Here is a 14,052-nt window from a genome sequence, read left to right as displayed (position 1 = left end):
GTGCTTTGGAGTCCTCTACAGCTGATGCAGAAGCTACACTGAGTTCATGGGAGCTTCCCACATTACACTCACTCATACCCAGAGAGTAATCAGTAAATGTCTTTGAAGGAGAGTTTGTTCAGCACTTCATCAGGTATAAAGTGGTTTTTATTTGGAAATGTGGTCCCTATCCATCTTTTAAATGACTTTTTAATGGTCGTCACACCATCCTAATCAATCATGTGGCAGAGCTAGCCTGCAAGCGCAAATACACTCTATTTATAATTCCTATATTCTGCAGCAAAAACCCGACTCAGTGTGCCTCTCAGTACTGTAAACAAACAGATACAAAATCAGTAGGTTTGTCTTTCCAATTTTGTGCAGACATTGGAAAAACTTCCTTTAGCAATCTCCAGCATCCTGGTTATGAGGTACCCCGCGTAATTTGTCTTTATATTACATCAATAACTTTTTCAAAGGAAGTATAGAGTAACTTTCCCCCCCAAGTAGTGCAGTTTATTGTTGTTCTTCTGTGTCTCTTTATTCAGGCCCACACTTCATGAAGGCCCCCCGCTCACCGTCACCACTCCCCCTCCTGCCTCACTGGCGACCACAGTACTTTACATCTATAATGAGATACAAATACGCATCAGCAGGACAGTGTCTATGCCACGCGTCACTCTGTGAATATTACTCACACTTATTAGCTGGATTATGTTAATCTTTACACTTTTTGCTCACAGACAACAGACTCCCCATGATATGGGGGTGGTCACGGCAGCAAGCGTGTGTTGTCCTGTGTGTGTATTTCTGAGTGTGCGCCTGCATGTCTGTTAAAGTGATTGCCATGTTGTCAAACTGATCTGCATGAGAAAGGGTGGTCTAATTACATCACTTATGTAAATGAGAAATGCACACAGCCAAGCACATACATACACATCGCAGAGGTCAAAAAGACAGTGCAGGCTGCCCCCTTATTGACTAACACAGGGTGGCATCACCACCTGTCAGAAATAGCCCTGTGCTCACACTGTACACAGAAGTTACAGGCTGTTTCGATGCACACCACTCAGATAAATCAGAAATGGAAGTCGATTGGTCAAGCTCACATTAGACTAAAGCACTCAAAATGTTATTGGAAAATGTCCGACCGCATATCCAGTGATTAGTCTTTTTTTCAGACTGAAACACTGATAGTATCCCTGTTGGAATGATTTATTGAGTCTGACACATTTTAATTAAGCCCAAATTAAATGAATCGGCTGGCGGACTATAAAACATTGCAGTTTAATAACGAGCCCCTACATTTTCCTTTTTTTCCCCCCCCCTTCCTTCATCCAATCCCATTTTGGCTAGCCGCACCAAATAACCTCTCTCCATTTAATGATATGCAAATGAATTTTCATGAACCCCATGATCCCATGCGATGATTAAACTGAGATGACATTAGCTGCCATGCTGGTGCCACTCTCAGTGTTTCTGTCTCCCTATCTCTACCATCTTCCTTTGTATCCACGACAACAGCCAACTGGTGATATTAACAGGGTTCATTGTCAATATTCCCTTTCCTTCACCATTCCTTGAAATTTCCTTTGTGAGAAGTGACATTTTGCATATCCGCTGTTATTTCAGAGAAGTTTTCCCAATGCCAGCAGAGATGGCAAATCAGAGAGCTGGTTTCACTGGTTCTCACGTCTCATGTGGTAGTGAGCCCACTGCAGACATACAAGTTACAACAACTTTACAATTACTGTAGTAACATTACATAGACGATTTTAGTAACCTTCCACATCTCTTCATTTTCCACTTTCAGTGCTCCCCTCCCACCGTTCCGTTTTAGTCTGTATCCAACTCCACCTCTGCTGTCGTTTATTGTACTCCATTTGCATAATGAAGCCCAGGCTTAATTAAGATCCCACTGGAGTCTGGAGCCAAGGATGAAGGAAGGAAGGATGAGGGAGGGGGAGGTAGTGAGGGAGGAATCCGGCGTTCCTTAGCTTATCCGCACGTGTCCAAATAGGAGGCACAATTTAGGGGGGGAGAAGAGCGTTGACGAGTGATTAAATCGCTAATTATGATCGGCTGTTAGAATTAGTGTGTGGCTGTTAATTAGCTGCAGATGAGATGCCCAGACAGTTGCCCGCCTCTGATGACTGCAGAACCCTCCCTGACTGGCAATAGAGAAACACAGCTTGACACCCTGGAGATGATGCCAACACATCCCTCCCTTTAAACACACACAGCAGTCTGAGGGGATATCCCTTTAAGAAGATCCCAGGTGTGCAAGTGCAGGAAAGAGGCTCTTCATCATCCTTGTCCACCCACTCCCACTGTTCTTCGTTAAGCACAAAATCCCCCATTTTCCTCCTTTTGCATCCGTTATTCATTTTGCTCATTATTCCTCTCTTTCCACATAGTCTTTCTGCCCATACTGGAATGGTATGATCCCTCCTCTTAGATTTTTGTGATGGGCAGCAGCATCCTTTCAGTGCAGCAGCTGGCACTGAGCAGAGTTGGCATCACGGAAATAGTTTTTCTCCCAAACTCCCACCACGGCTACATTTGTAGTTCTACTTGTAGTTCTTTTGCTACTTTTTTTGCCGTGGCATTTAGTACATTTTAGTGTATCTATTGATCGTGCCCGCGGACGCCTCGCAGTTTGTGTTTGGCATGGTGCCATCTCTGTTTCCAGTCTTTCCCTTGAGGGGATGCCACCGCCAAAAACGTTCAAGGCATCCGAAATGTTTTGCTCACCGTACGGAGGTTTCTGTTTACTAATGTGTGCATTATGTTGCTTTGGCAGGGTGCCATCTTTCTCCCTGTGCCCTTGCCGCCCCTGAAAAGATGCCATCACTAAATCGCTGGCAACCGTTGCCCGGGCACCTCTTCTTGGCTTTGTCCAAACAAACAAATGGTGATTAGTAGCAAATCCTCGGAGGTGAGTCCTCGTCTTTGACTATGACAGTTTTCCGCCATTCGCTTCGAATGCTTCGGGCATGCCACATGTACAAACTGGCATGCTGCCCGTTGGGTGGCACGCTGCAGCTGGCATAGAAAGGAAGAAAAATTGAATAACGGTTACAACAATTCCAACGCTGTTTCCCATTCTGCGACCTATCGTGCATTTACAAATTTAAAGTATTGTCCATCTTTCTCCTCAACATCCTATGATTCTGTCGTTTATCGATATCCGAGTCCTCCTCTGCCTGCTGGCATCTCACTTACTTCTATGCTCCGCTATCCTCTGATATTTTTCCCATCTTCCCTTTCTCTGCCCAGTCTCTTGTTCGTTACGCCCCATTATGCCTGTGCCAAGGTGCCACCATGGTAGCAGTATGGAGGTCTGTTTCTCTTCCTCTTTCATTCTTATTCTCCTCCTCGCCCCTTTTCCCATGCCCATGCCCGCCCCTGCTCAAGTCCTGACTGGATGGCACTGTGCCAACCTGCCACCGCCATCGCTCTCATTTGTAGCTCATCCCTCCGTTGCCCTTCCCCCTGTCTCTTCATTTCCATCCCTCTCTTTTCCCCTTATTTCATTCATTTATTTTCTAACAAAAAAAAAAAAACCAAACCGCTTCACATTGTATGGAACACTTTATGTGTTGGACCTCTAGTTATGCGCAAGATCACTTCAGACATACAAACTTTTCATTCCTTAAAGTCACTCTGCAAATCTTTGCTGTCATTTGAAAGACTTTTTTTGGCACCTGAAGAAATGCTCTCAGTGGCTGCCCTGTAGGTAATTACAGCAGCACTCACTTATTCCACTGAGACAAGAGGAGAAGGACGAAGAGAGCCCCGAGTTTGTAGAGAGCTTGTGCTGTTTTAATTAACTTTAACCAACCCCCCATTATGTGTGTTTCACTTCACATCTCCTAGAGCCTTGAGTAGGTTGTGCTCGTTCACACATGAACAATACAGCAATATGATTGATATGATCATCAGTAAAATTGATTGTATACCATTGACCTAACCCACTTTGCCAAGATGACCCTTGCTCCCTTGTTTTTCTTTTTTTTTCTCCCACTCTTTTAATTCTCTTGAGTCAAACAAAAGCTGGCAGTGGTGGTGGTGATGCTATTAAGCAAATACTCTCATTAGAACACAAAACATAATGAATATGTAAATGGTGTGTGTAATTTATGCATGGGCTGAGAGACTTGTTGTCTATTCAGCCCTTTATTATACTCTCTATTTTTATCCCCTTTTCCTTAAAAGTTCACACTCTTTACCAATTTACTGCTTTTCTTAGACCACATCCTGTGACTGAATCCTTGGGGGACTTCTCGAGGTCTATCTATTGTCTCCTTTATTTTGCCTTTTTTTATGTCTACACTTTTCTCCTTGCCTTTAACCATGGTTTGTACTCTCTAACAGTCTTTTTTCTCTGTTTGCTTCTTTTGGCTCACATCCTGTCCTCTCCAAAAACAAACCCTGCAGTGACGCATTAAACCAACAACTGAGTGTTTGAACAAGGTCTTTCTTCCAGGAATATGAATACTGAATAATCTATCCACTAAATCGCATCCGGACCTGATTGTGTTGTATTCTCTGTTTTCCCTTTGTCCCTCTGTGACTGTGTTGATCTTAATGTGTGGTCCAAACTGTGTGGCAAATTGAAGCGTGTCCTGATAGACGGAGAGTAGCCTTGCTCCTGTCTAGGATAAACACCTATAATACTCTGGCTCCCTTGGCAATCACCATAGCAACAAACCATGGTACCCACGTGAGTTGCATAATAAGATGTTCCCCAAGACCATGGACCATAAAGCGACAAAGTGACAAACTAGACACCCGCAGCACTGGCTGTAAGACAGAAAAATTCATTTTGAACAAAACAAAGGTTATGTTTGACATTTGAATGGTTATTTTCTATTTGTCAATAAGCTCACATCAGAAAACATGCACCCTTACAAGCACATACACCTTTTCTGTGTCTCCAGACCTTAAAAGGTGCTGATGAGCTGCAGTCAATGATTGTAATGAGCTATCGATCACCGTGGGAAAACAGAGGGACAGAGAAGGGTGAGGGAGGCAGAGGGAACCAGAGGACACACACACACAAACTGAAGGACTGCCAGAAAAAAAAATAAGAAAAACTTCAGATGAACTAAATGGAGACAAGCTGCCTGAGACAGAGTATCAATACTTGCTTTAATCAAGACTTCATCTCCCATTGTTCTGCTTGAAATAGAATTTATGGGACTGTGTTTTCTGTGATCACAGGTTTAAATGGAAGTGGTCAACTCAGGGCAGTGTGTGGATGAGTTGATTTGCGAAGGATGACCATGCAGACACGCTTGCCATGACCAAGTACAGATGCCAGTGAATGGCACTGACGCAGTATCTCTATATTCCCCTCTTTTTGTGCTGTATGCATGGAGTGAAGGCAGACAGCTTTAGGGAAGGGGGAGGTGCGTTGCGTGTGTGTGTGTCGTGTGTTGGCTGGCGTTTCAGATAATGAAATGCAGCAGGGAACAAAGAGCTGGGGGCCCCTATTCTCTGTGCTGCAGCTTCATTTTCACTCCCGTCAGTCTATGATTCTTCTAAACCCTCTTTCTTGTGTACACGCATGCATGTGTGTGTGTGTGTGCATACGTGCATGTTTATGTTTGTATGAACCAGTTGTTGTTATGTGCACGAGTCTCCCCTCCTCCTCCCCCCCCTGTTAGCATTCTGCATGGCAGATCCCCCTAATGTAATAACTGTGTCTGCATGTCTAATTTACAGCAGGAGAGAGTAAATAGCCTGTGGTTAATTACAGTACGTGTGTGTGCTTGTGTGTATGTGCGTGTGTGAGTCTATGCAAGTGTCTACATGTGCGTGGGTGTGTCAGAATGATTTATGAGTTGCAAATAGCTACACTAGTGGCCCGTTTCTCCTCACTTAGTTTTTAATCTGTCTTTCCATTAATTTTCCTGGAGACGTTATTATGGTTTTATAACAATGTGCACGAGGATGCACATATGAGTACACGCGTGTGTTAATGAGACGGAGGTGTGGACATTTCGCGAGTATCAGCTCTACGTGGGCACCTGGACTGCACTTTTGCTTTTGCTTCTCTATTTCCCTTCCTTCCTTTTCCCCTTTTTCTCTCTTTTGGTGCTTCATTCACTCTCTTCATTGAGAGCCACAATGAACACAGATCTTTATTGACAGTACACGGTAGAACATGGAAACAGCAGGTCAATCCGTTTAGCCCAAGGGCCGATACACCAATTCACCAATTTGTCAGTGTTAGTTTGAAAGAGAAAAGCAGCTAATCTCTCCTCTCTGCTCTCTATTGATCACACACTTAGACTCCACTTCTCTGTCTAAACACTATTGATTCTCTCTCTCTCTCAATCTCTTTCTCCCGCTCCCTCTCTTTCGGTCTTGCTCTATTCACATACCACAGCACTCAACACCATATTCCCTTCTTACACTCCCACTACTTTTCACATAATAGTTTTGAATAACTCAGATCGTATGTCCTTGTTTGCGAAGCCTTGAGTCGCATTTTAGACGAACACTTGAGAATTTTTTTTAATATAAGTAAAATAAGACTTCTGAGTAATTCCTGTAATAGTATCACAAGTGGAGCTTATCAACTATACAAAGCATTTTAAAGTTTGCTCCACAAGTGTCACAAATCATTGTCCCCTGCTGCGTACTTTCAAAAGCTTATTCATGGTCTCATTAAAAAAAATCAATTACTTAGCAACCCTTCAACAGTCTGAATACAGACTGTGATTAAAAAAAAAAAAAATCACTGCTGGGTACACCGTCTCCTGTCTCCTGGCTTTGTTTTTCAGTCACATCACAGGCTGCACTTGAAAAAGGCCACATTCCTGTCAAGATGAAGGCTATGTAAAAATTATAGAGTGATTATCCAAAGGAAGATGCCCCCCCCCCTCCAGCATTTTAACATCACTTCAAATTGAACCAAGGATCTCTATTTGATTGGATTTTGCTTGTGGCGACCCTGGGAATGAAACATTTTCGTTGACAGGTATAGATTTGGCAGAGAAATGATTGTGCTGTGGACAGGAAGATGAAACACAGAGATCGACTCAAATCTATGTCAAAAACAGGCATTCATATAGCATTTATTAGGTCTATATTGCTCTGCCATAATGCCAAGTTAATGAAATGTAAACAAGGAATCCCATCTGTTACTCACACGCTGTGAAAAGAAAAAAAACCCAGCCTAACACCCATGGGCTTTACTAGCCTCCTGCATAGCTCATTTATATTAGATTTGTACACCCCCTACTGGTGCTTTTTACTCATTACAATTTACCCCAGGTTACAAAACATTTGACACATGGCTTGTGTAACTGAAAATCAGCTGTTGTTTGGTAACCGGCAGTTCAGGAGGTTGAGATGATCGTGAATATAGAGCTTAGGCTTTAATCTTTTTAACAAACTAAAATGTCAGTCACCTTTTACTCGAAGATGCCTCCTTCAGGAGCTGATGCCCAAGCCACAGTGAAATGGTGGTTAGGGGAAGTACTGGAGGGTCGAGAGGATCCCGAGGGTTTCTTCGCCATGTGTGTGTCCATCCTGGGGCAAGTAGAGACCCGCTCACAGTTTCTGTCCCTCATCGAGCCTCTGTCCACGGGTGACAGACTCCTGCACACCAGTCTCACCTCCATCTACCAGGAATATTTCACCAAGGTTAGTAAATGTTTCAGCAATAGAAGTACATTCAGGTTGGAGGACTTGTAACACCTAGGCTTAAGTCAGCAAAAATAAAATACATACAAAAAATGACACGAACAAAACACAATAAGGAAGTAACAGGACTTAATTAAACGACTGGCGTTTTTAGAGATTAACTCAAGCATTTGATGATACACGTAACTTTAGGTAGCTAGTTGTGATAATCTTAGCACAAACGGACCAACTTACAAGTTTTTGTCACTTTTTCATTTTACCTACTAGCCTAGCTTAACCTAAAATAAATAAATACGTAAATAAATGAAAGAAAACATACATAAGTATTAATGATTTCCTAATGGCGGTACAGGAGCAGCTCTTCACCGAAACTGCAAACCACTGCCAAGGCTAAAGTTTCCCCCTTTTGTGAATGCGGAGCACCGGGATCGGCGTTAATTGGTGATATTTTCCCGAGAACTACGGAAGCGTTGAGCTGCCACCGAGGCAAAAGAAAAATAGAGCTATATCACATCATAACATGAAAACTTTATTGTTCTCACAATATACTATCATTTTAGTACAATATACTTTTCACGTTTGAACAACATAATATCACGTCATTACAATATACATAATTATTACGTTCGTAGAATATAAAAAGTTTTTTGTTATAACGTGATATTAAGTATATTGTAATGACGTGATAGTATATTGAACAAACATGAAAAGTATATTGTAAGAACAATAAAGTTTTCACGTTATAATGTGATATATCTCTATTTTTATTTTGCCTGGGTGGCAGCTCTATGCTTCCCTACATCGAGATGATGTCTCCCAATTTTTTCCCATTTCAGTTTTCTTTGTATTTGTAGGGATTTGTAGGGATTTTTTCTAAAAATGTCTAAAAGTAATTTAGAAAATGGAAATTGTGATTTCCTTGGCATTTTCCACTTTCCCTAAACAATTTGAGGAAAGTGGACAAGTGGAGGACAAAAGAAGTGGCAGGTCTAAAGAACTATCTAAAGCAGATGAACAGTATCTGAAAGTCATGTCCAGAAGAAATAGGAGAAAAAAAAATCAAAAACAAGACCTGACACAGGACCTGAGAGATGCATGTGATGCTGCCCATCAGCGCAGGATTTAATCCCAGTGCTGATAGGGATTAGGGCAGGACCCCCTGGAATCTAGAGGGCGGTGTTGGAGATGAAGATGGGGGCTTGAATGAAGCCTGAGTGACAAGACGGAACCGGTGATGGGGAGAATTTGGGTTACAATAAGGTGTCTGCAAGGAAGAATGACAGGTTTGCATGTGTCCCTTATGAAGTACTTGATGAGTGTAAACCAAGCCGTGCCTGTACACACCCATCTAATTAAAGAGATAATACATTTAAATAATTGAAACACCTGTGGTAGTTTTTGATAAAAGCTAATGTCTTGTCATTTAGGGCATAGTGTACACATTCGTCTTTTTAAACTACTAAAGAATTGTTTTAAAAGTAATAACAGTGGGTTGTCCTGCTTAAATTTTAGACTGAAGATGACGAGCTGGAACTTGCTTTGGCTCTCTCTCTACTGGATATGAAAGGTCACCCTCTGCAGTCTCCCAGCCAAGAATCCCAACCATTGCAGTCTGGAGATGCTCAAAATCAGAGAGGATCTGTTCAGCTGAATTCTATATTAAAGCCTGAAGGAAGCAACTGCACCAATCAAACTGGATCCTGGAACACAGAGAGTCCACCGCAGACAGCCAGAGAGATGGAGTTTCAAATAAGTACGTATCCTAATAAGCAGACACTCGGGACAGGTCAGACTGTGTGTGTCTCAGAACAGGAGGGAGATGTGGATCAATCACAGAAACCAAAACGCTCTAAGAATAGGCGGCAGAGGCGAAAATGTACTGGCCAGCACCTTGTAGGTTTACCCCGCTCTCCATCAGCACCACCACCAGTGTTACTGTGGTTCAGGAAGGATTTGCGGCTGTGTGACAATCCTGCTCTCGTGGCGTCACTAGAAGTGGGTGCACCTGTCATACCTGTCTTCATCTGGAGCCCCAAAGAAGAGGAGGGAACGGGCATTACAGTGGCTATGGGAGGAGCTTGTAAGTTTGATCAAGGAATCAGTGGTTATAGCAATACTTTGTCTCATGTCTTCATAATAGTTCTTGACAAAATCCTTGTTTGTAAGGCTCTGTATTCTAATTGTCTGAATGTATCTTCCCTTTTTTAAATAGGTAAATATTGGTTGCATCAGGCATTGTTGTGTTTTTGTTCATCTTTGAAGCACATCGGCAGCCGTCTTGTCGTCCTCAAGGCAAATGGGGAGATGACAAGTACTGAATCTTCTCTGAAGGCACTTAAGGAGCTGATTAAAGAGACTGGGGCAAGAACAGTGCTGGCTAATGCCTTGTATGAGCCCTGGCTGAAGGAGAGAGATGATCTGGTAGTATCAGCTCTGCAGAAACAAGGTGTTGAATGCAGGATGTTCCACTCTTATTGTCTCAGAGACCCTTATTCTGTCACCACGGACGGTGTTGGCCTTCGAGGTTAGTCAAAGCATATTTCTATGTGCATACTGGGTTTGCTGATAATGTATACCTAAATTATAATATGGCTATTCTGATGAACTTTTATTGTTTTTCTATGATGTAGGAATAGGTTCAGTCTCTCACTTCATGAGCTGCTGTAGACAGAACCCAGGGACCGCAGTAGGAGTTCCCCTGGACCCCCCGGTATCTCTCCCTACACCTGCCCACTGGCCAAAGGGGCTCTGTTTGGATGAACTAGGCTTGGCACGCATGCCCCGCAGGAAGGATGGCACAACGGTTAGAAACCAAAGCTCTAAGGCAAAACAAAACAACTTAAAAAATAATTTAAATCACGCATCTGTCAATGTTTTCTTTGTTTTCTCTTCGGCATTCAGGTTGACTGGGCAGTGAATATTAGAAAGACCTGGGATTTTAGTGAAGGAGGAGCGCAAGCCCGTCTAGAGGCCTTTCTTCATGATGGTGAGACACCTATTGTTCAGTTGGTTATCTTAACAGACTTGGCAATGAACAACACCATATATTTATTTCTATTTCTAGGTGTGTATAGATATGAAAAAGAGTCAGGCAGGGCAGATGCTCCGAACACCAGCTGCTTGTCGCCCTATCTTCATTTTGGTCAGCTCAGTCCACGCTGGTTAATGTGGGATGCCAAAGGAGCACGTTGTCGTCCCCTAAAGTTCCAACGCAAATTGGCGTGGAGAGATTTGGCTTACTGGCAGCTCACGCTGTTTCCTGACCTCCCATGGGAATCCATCAGACCTCCATACAAGGTGGAAATTAGTTATAGACTACAAAGTGAATATTAACCATACCATAAAATTGTAAACATTTTTTTGTTGCCACGTCAATTTATTAATTTGTAATAAAGGCCTAAACCACATTACGGATAATTTTGCATCCACTGGCAGGCTTTGCGGTGGAGCAGTGATCGGGGCCACCTCAAGGCATGGCAGCGAGGACGAACAGGCTACCCTCTGGTCGATGCAGCCATGAGGCAGCTGTGGCAGACAGGCTGGATGAACAACTACATGAGACATGTAGTGGCATCTTTTCTCATAGCATATCTTCATCTGCCTTGGCAAGAAGGCTATCGCTGGTTCCAGGTGAGATGCGTGTGCACACTGGGACTAATGCACTCACAAAGATATTGCACCAAATGCCTGACAAATATTCACAAGTACTACTTAACTTCCTGACTGTATCCAACCCATTTTTAGGACACCCTGGTGGATGCAGATGTTGCCATAGATGCAATGATGTGGCAGAATGGGGGCATGTGTGGCCTGGATCACTGGAACTTTGTCATGCACCCTGTTGACGCAGCAATGACCTGTGACCCCTACGGTACCTATGTTAGAAAATGGTGTCCTGAACTTGCAGAGTTGCCTGACGAGCTTATTCACAAACCCTGGAAATGTCCTGCATCCATGCTGCGGCGTGCAGGTGAGACATTTTATTGTAATTCACTTTTTAAATAAGATAAATGTATGGAATCATGCTTTGCATAGTTTAGTTTTAACAGTTAATATATCAATTTATTACATCGATGCTGTCCTCACGGTTTAGGTGTGGTGTTTGGCCAGTCGTATCCCGAGCGAATAATTACAGATCTCGAGGAGCGAAGGAATCAGTCTCTGCAGGATGTAGCTTTGGTGCGCAGGGAGTTTGAACAGTATGTGGACAAACGCTCAGGCTGCGATTTGGTGCCTTTGCCCCCACGCCTGGTCTCTGAGGCTTTGGGTTTATCACACAAGGATGGTGCTGTGGTGACACAAGGAAAGCAGTTCCTGTTGCCTGTCATCACTCGCATGGAATTCAAACACCAGCATGAAGATCCGGATGCTGATGCCACATCAAACCCCTACAACGCAGTTTTAAAAGGATACATGAGCCGAAAGAGGGACGAGACCATTGCTTTCCTTAATAAGAGAGACTTCACTGCCAGTGTAATGCATGAGGCAGTCCAAAGAAAGGAGAGGCTTAACAGCGATTATCGGAGAATGGAGGGGCTCTCACCGTCTCCTTCACCTCGAGGCAGGGCCAGACGAACTCCCACAGGCAAGGACAGGTTCTCTATAGTACCCGGTGGGGCAGTCACTTCTCTAAAGTGACCAAGACTACAAACTTTTTAGTCATTTGCCACAGAATGTAAACATATTACAAATTTATTGAGTGTAAAAATGATGCCAAGACATATTCTGCCAATGTGGATGTGGAAAATATTTGTGGAAACAAAGTAGATTGCAAGGGGGCTGGAAAATGCTCTCAAAAGTTTATATTCAGTTTGACCTCAGGTACTGTGTTTAATAATGGCAGCATACACTGCGTTCCAAATTATTATGCAAATGATAATTTTCTGTTTTTCCTACATAGTCGATTCAAATGACAGTCGGCATAATTTTCGAGTCATCGACCAATGGAGTATAATTCAAATGTTACTGAACAAAACTCCCAATGAAAACAGTATGTTTTTCAAAAATAAAAAAACTTAAAATGCACTGTTCCAAATTATTACGCACACAGACTTTCAAAAGATTTTATAGATTGTAAAGAATTGAAAATGGTTATTTGTTGAATTTGCAGTATTAGTAGATCAATTTCACTAACATCAAAAGCGATTTCAATCAAAAACATCTTAACAGGTCAAGTTACATATTAACATAGGACCCCTTATTTGATAGCAGTTTTACAATTCTTGCATCCATGGAACAGTTTCTACTTGAATGGTTTGCAGGATGTCAGAATAGCCTCCCAGAGCTGCTGTTTGGAGGTGAACTGCCTCCCACCCTCATATTTTTTGTTTGAGGATGCTCCAAAGGTTCTCAATAGGATTGAAGTCAGGGAAGAATGGGGACCACACCACGAGTTCCTCTCCTTTTATGCCAATAGCAGCCAATGATGCAGAAGTATTCCTTGTAGCATGAGATGGTGCATTGTCTTGCATGAAGATGGTTTTGTTCTTCTCTTTCTACCATGGAAGAAAGTGGTCAGTCAGAAACTCCACATACTTTGCAGAAGTCATTTTCACACCTTCAGGGACCCTAAAGGGGACAGCCGGCTCTCTCCCTGTGATTCCGGCTTAAAACATGACTCCACCACCTCCTTGCTGACGACGCAGCCTTGTTGGGACATGGTGGCCGTCCACCAACCATCCACCACTGCATCCATCTGGACCATCCAGGGTTGCACTGCACTCATCAGTGAACAAGACTGTTTGAAAATTAGTCTTCATGTAGTTCTGGGCCCACTGCAGCCGTTTCTGCTTGTGAGCATTGGTTAGGGGTGGCTGAATAGGTTTATGCACAACTGCAAGTCTCTGGAGGATCCTACACCTTGATGTTCGCAGGGCTCCAGAGGCACCAGCAGCTTCAAATATGTGTTTGCTGCTTTGTAATGGCCTTTTAGCAGCTGCTCTCTTAATCTGATGTATTTGTCTGGCAGAAACCTTCCTCATTGTGCCTTTATCTGCACTAACCCATGTGTGCTCTGACTCAGCCACAAATCTCTTAACATTATGGTGATCACGCTTACATTTTTGTGAAATATCTAAGGTTTTCATTACGTGTCCAAGGCATTCAACTATTTCACGCTTTTTCCTTCCTATGTTGCTTGAAAATGGTGGTCTGCTTAATAATGTGGAACATCCTTCTTTAGTAGTTTTCCTTTAATTGGGCTCACCTGGCAAACTAATGATCATAGGTGTCCAAGATTGATTTCAATGATACAAAGAGTCCCGAGACACAATTCCATCCATGGGTTTAATTGAAAAACAACTAATCTTTATGACACTTGAAAACACAATTTGCATAATAATTTGGAATGCGGTGTATATACATATATTTATATTAGTACGATTTAGTTTTTCTTTAAGCCGTATATAAAATATA

The 14,052-nt window shown here is 42.8% G+C and overlaps 1 protein-coding gene across 1 annotated transcript; it reads left to right on the top strand.

Annotated features, from left to right (window-relative positions):
- The first annotated feature begins 7,392 nt into the window (after positions 1-7,392).
- Positions 7,393-14,020, top strand: si:ch1073-390k14.1 (deoxyribodipyrimidine photo-lyase). The gene is made up of 9 exons (XM_005933099.3): positions 7,393-7,638; positions 9,151-9,718; positions 9,851-10,162; positions 10,269-10,441; positions 10,540-10,624; positions 10,703-10,935; positions 11,074-11,268; positions 11,383-11,608; positions 11,732-14,020. The coding sequence occupies exons 1-9, from the start codon at positions 7,393-7,395 to the stop codon at positions 12,274-12,276; spliced, it is 2,583 nt and encodes an 860-aa protein (XP_005933161.1). The 3' UTR covers positions 12,277-14,020.
- The last annotated feature ends 32 nt before the right edge of the window (positions 14,021-14,052 follow it).

Source organism: Haplochromis burtoni, unplaced genomic scaffold, assembly GCF_018398535.1.
Source record: "Haplochromis burtoni strain Fernald_Lab_line unplaced genomic scaffold, NCSU_Asbu1 Contig_164, whole genome shotgun sequence".
NCBI lineage: Eukaryota > Metazoa > Chordata > Actinopteri > Cichliformes > Cichlidae > Haplochromis > Haplochromis burtoni.
Note: the sequence above shows the minus strand (reverse complement) of the source record. Positions and strands in the feature narration are given on the sequence as shown.

Excerpts from the sequence above, each read along its gene's own strand:
- si:ch1073-390k14.1 (XM_005933099.3), top strand. The coding sequence starts at position 7,393 with ATGTCAGTCACCTTTTACTCGAAGATGCCTCCTTCAGGAGCTGATGCC. Across the intron at positions 10,442-10,539 it reads GCAGGAAGGATGGCACAACG|GTTGACTGGGCAGTGAATAT; the intron begins GTTAGAAACCAA and ends TTCGGCATTCAG. Across the intron at positions 10,625-10,702 it reads AGAGGCCTTTCTTCATGATG|GTGTGTATAGATATGAAAAA; the intron begins GTGAGACACCTA and ends TTCTATTTCTAG.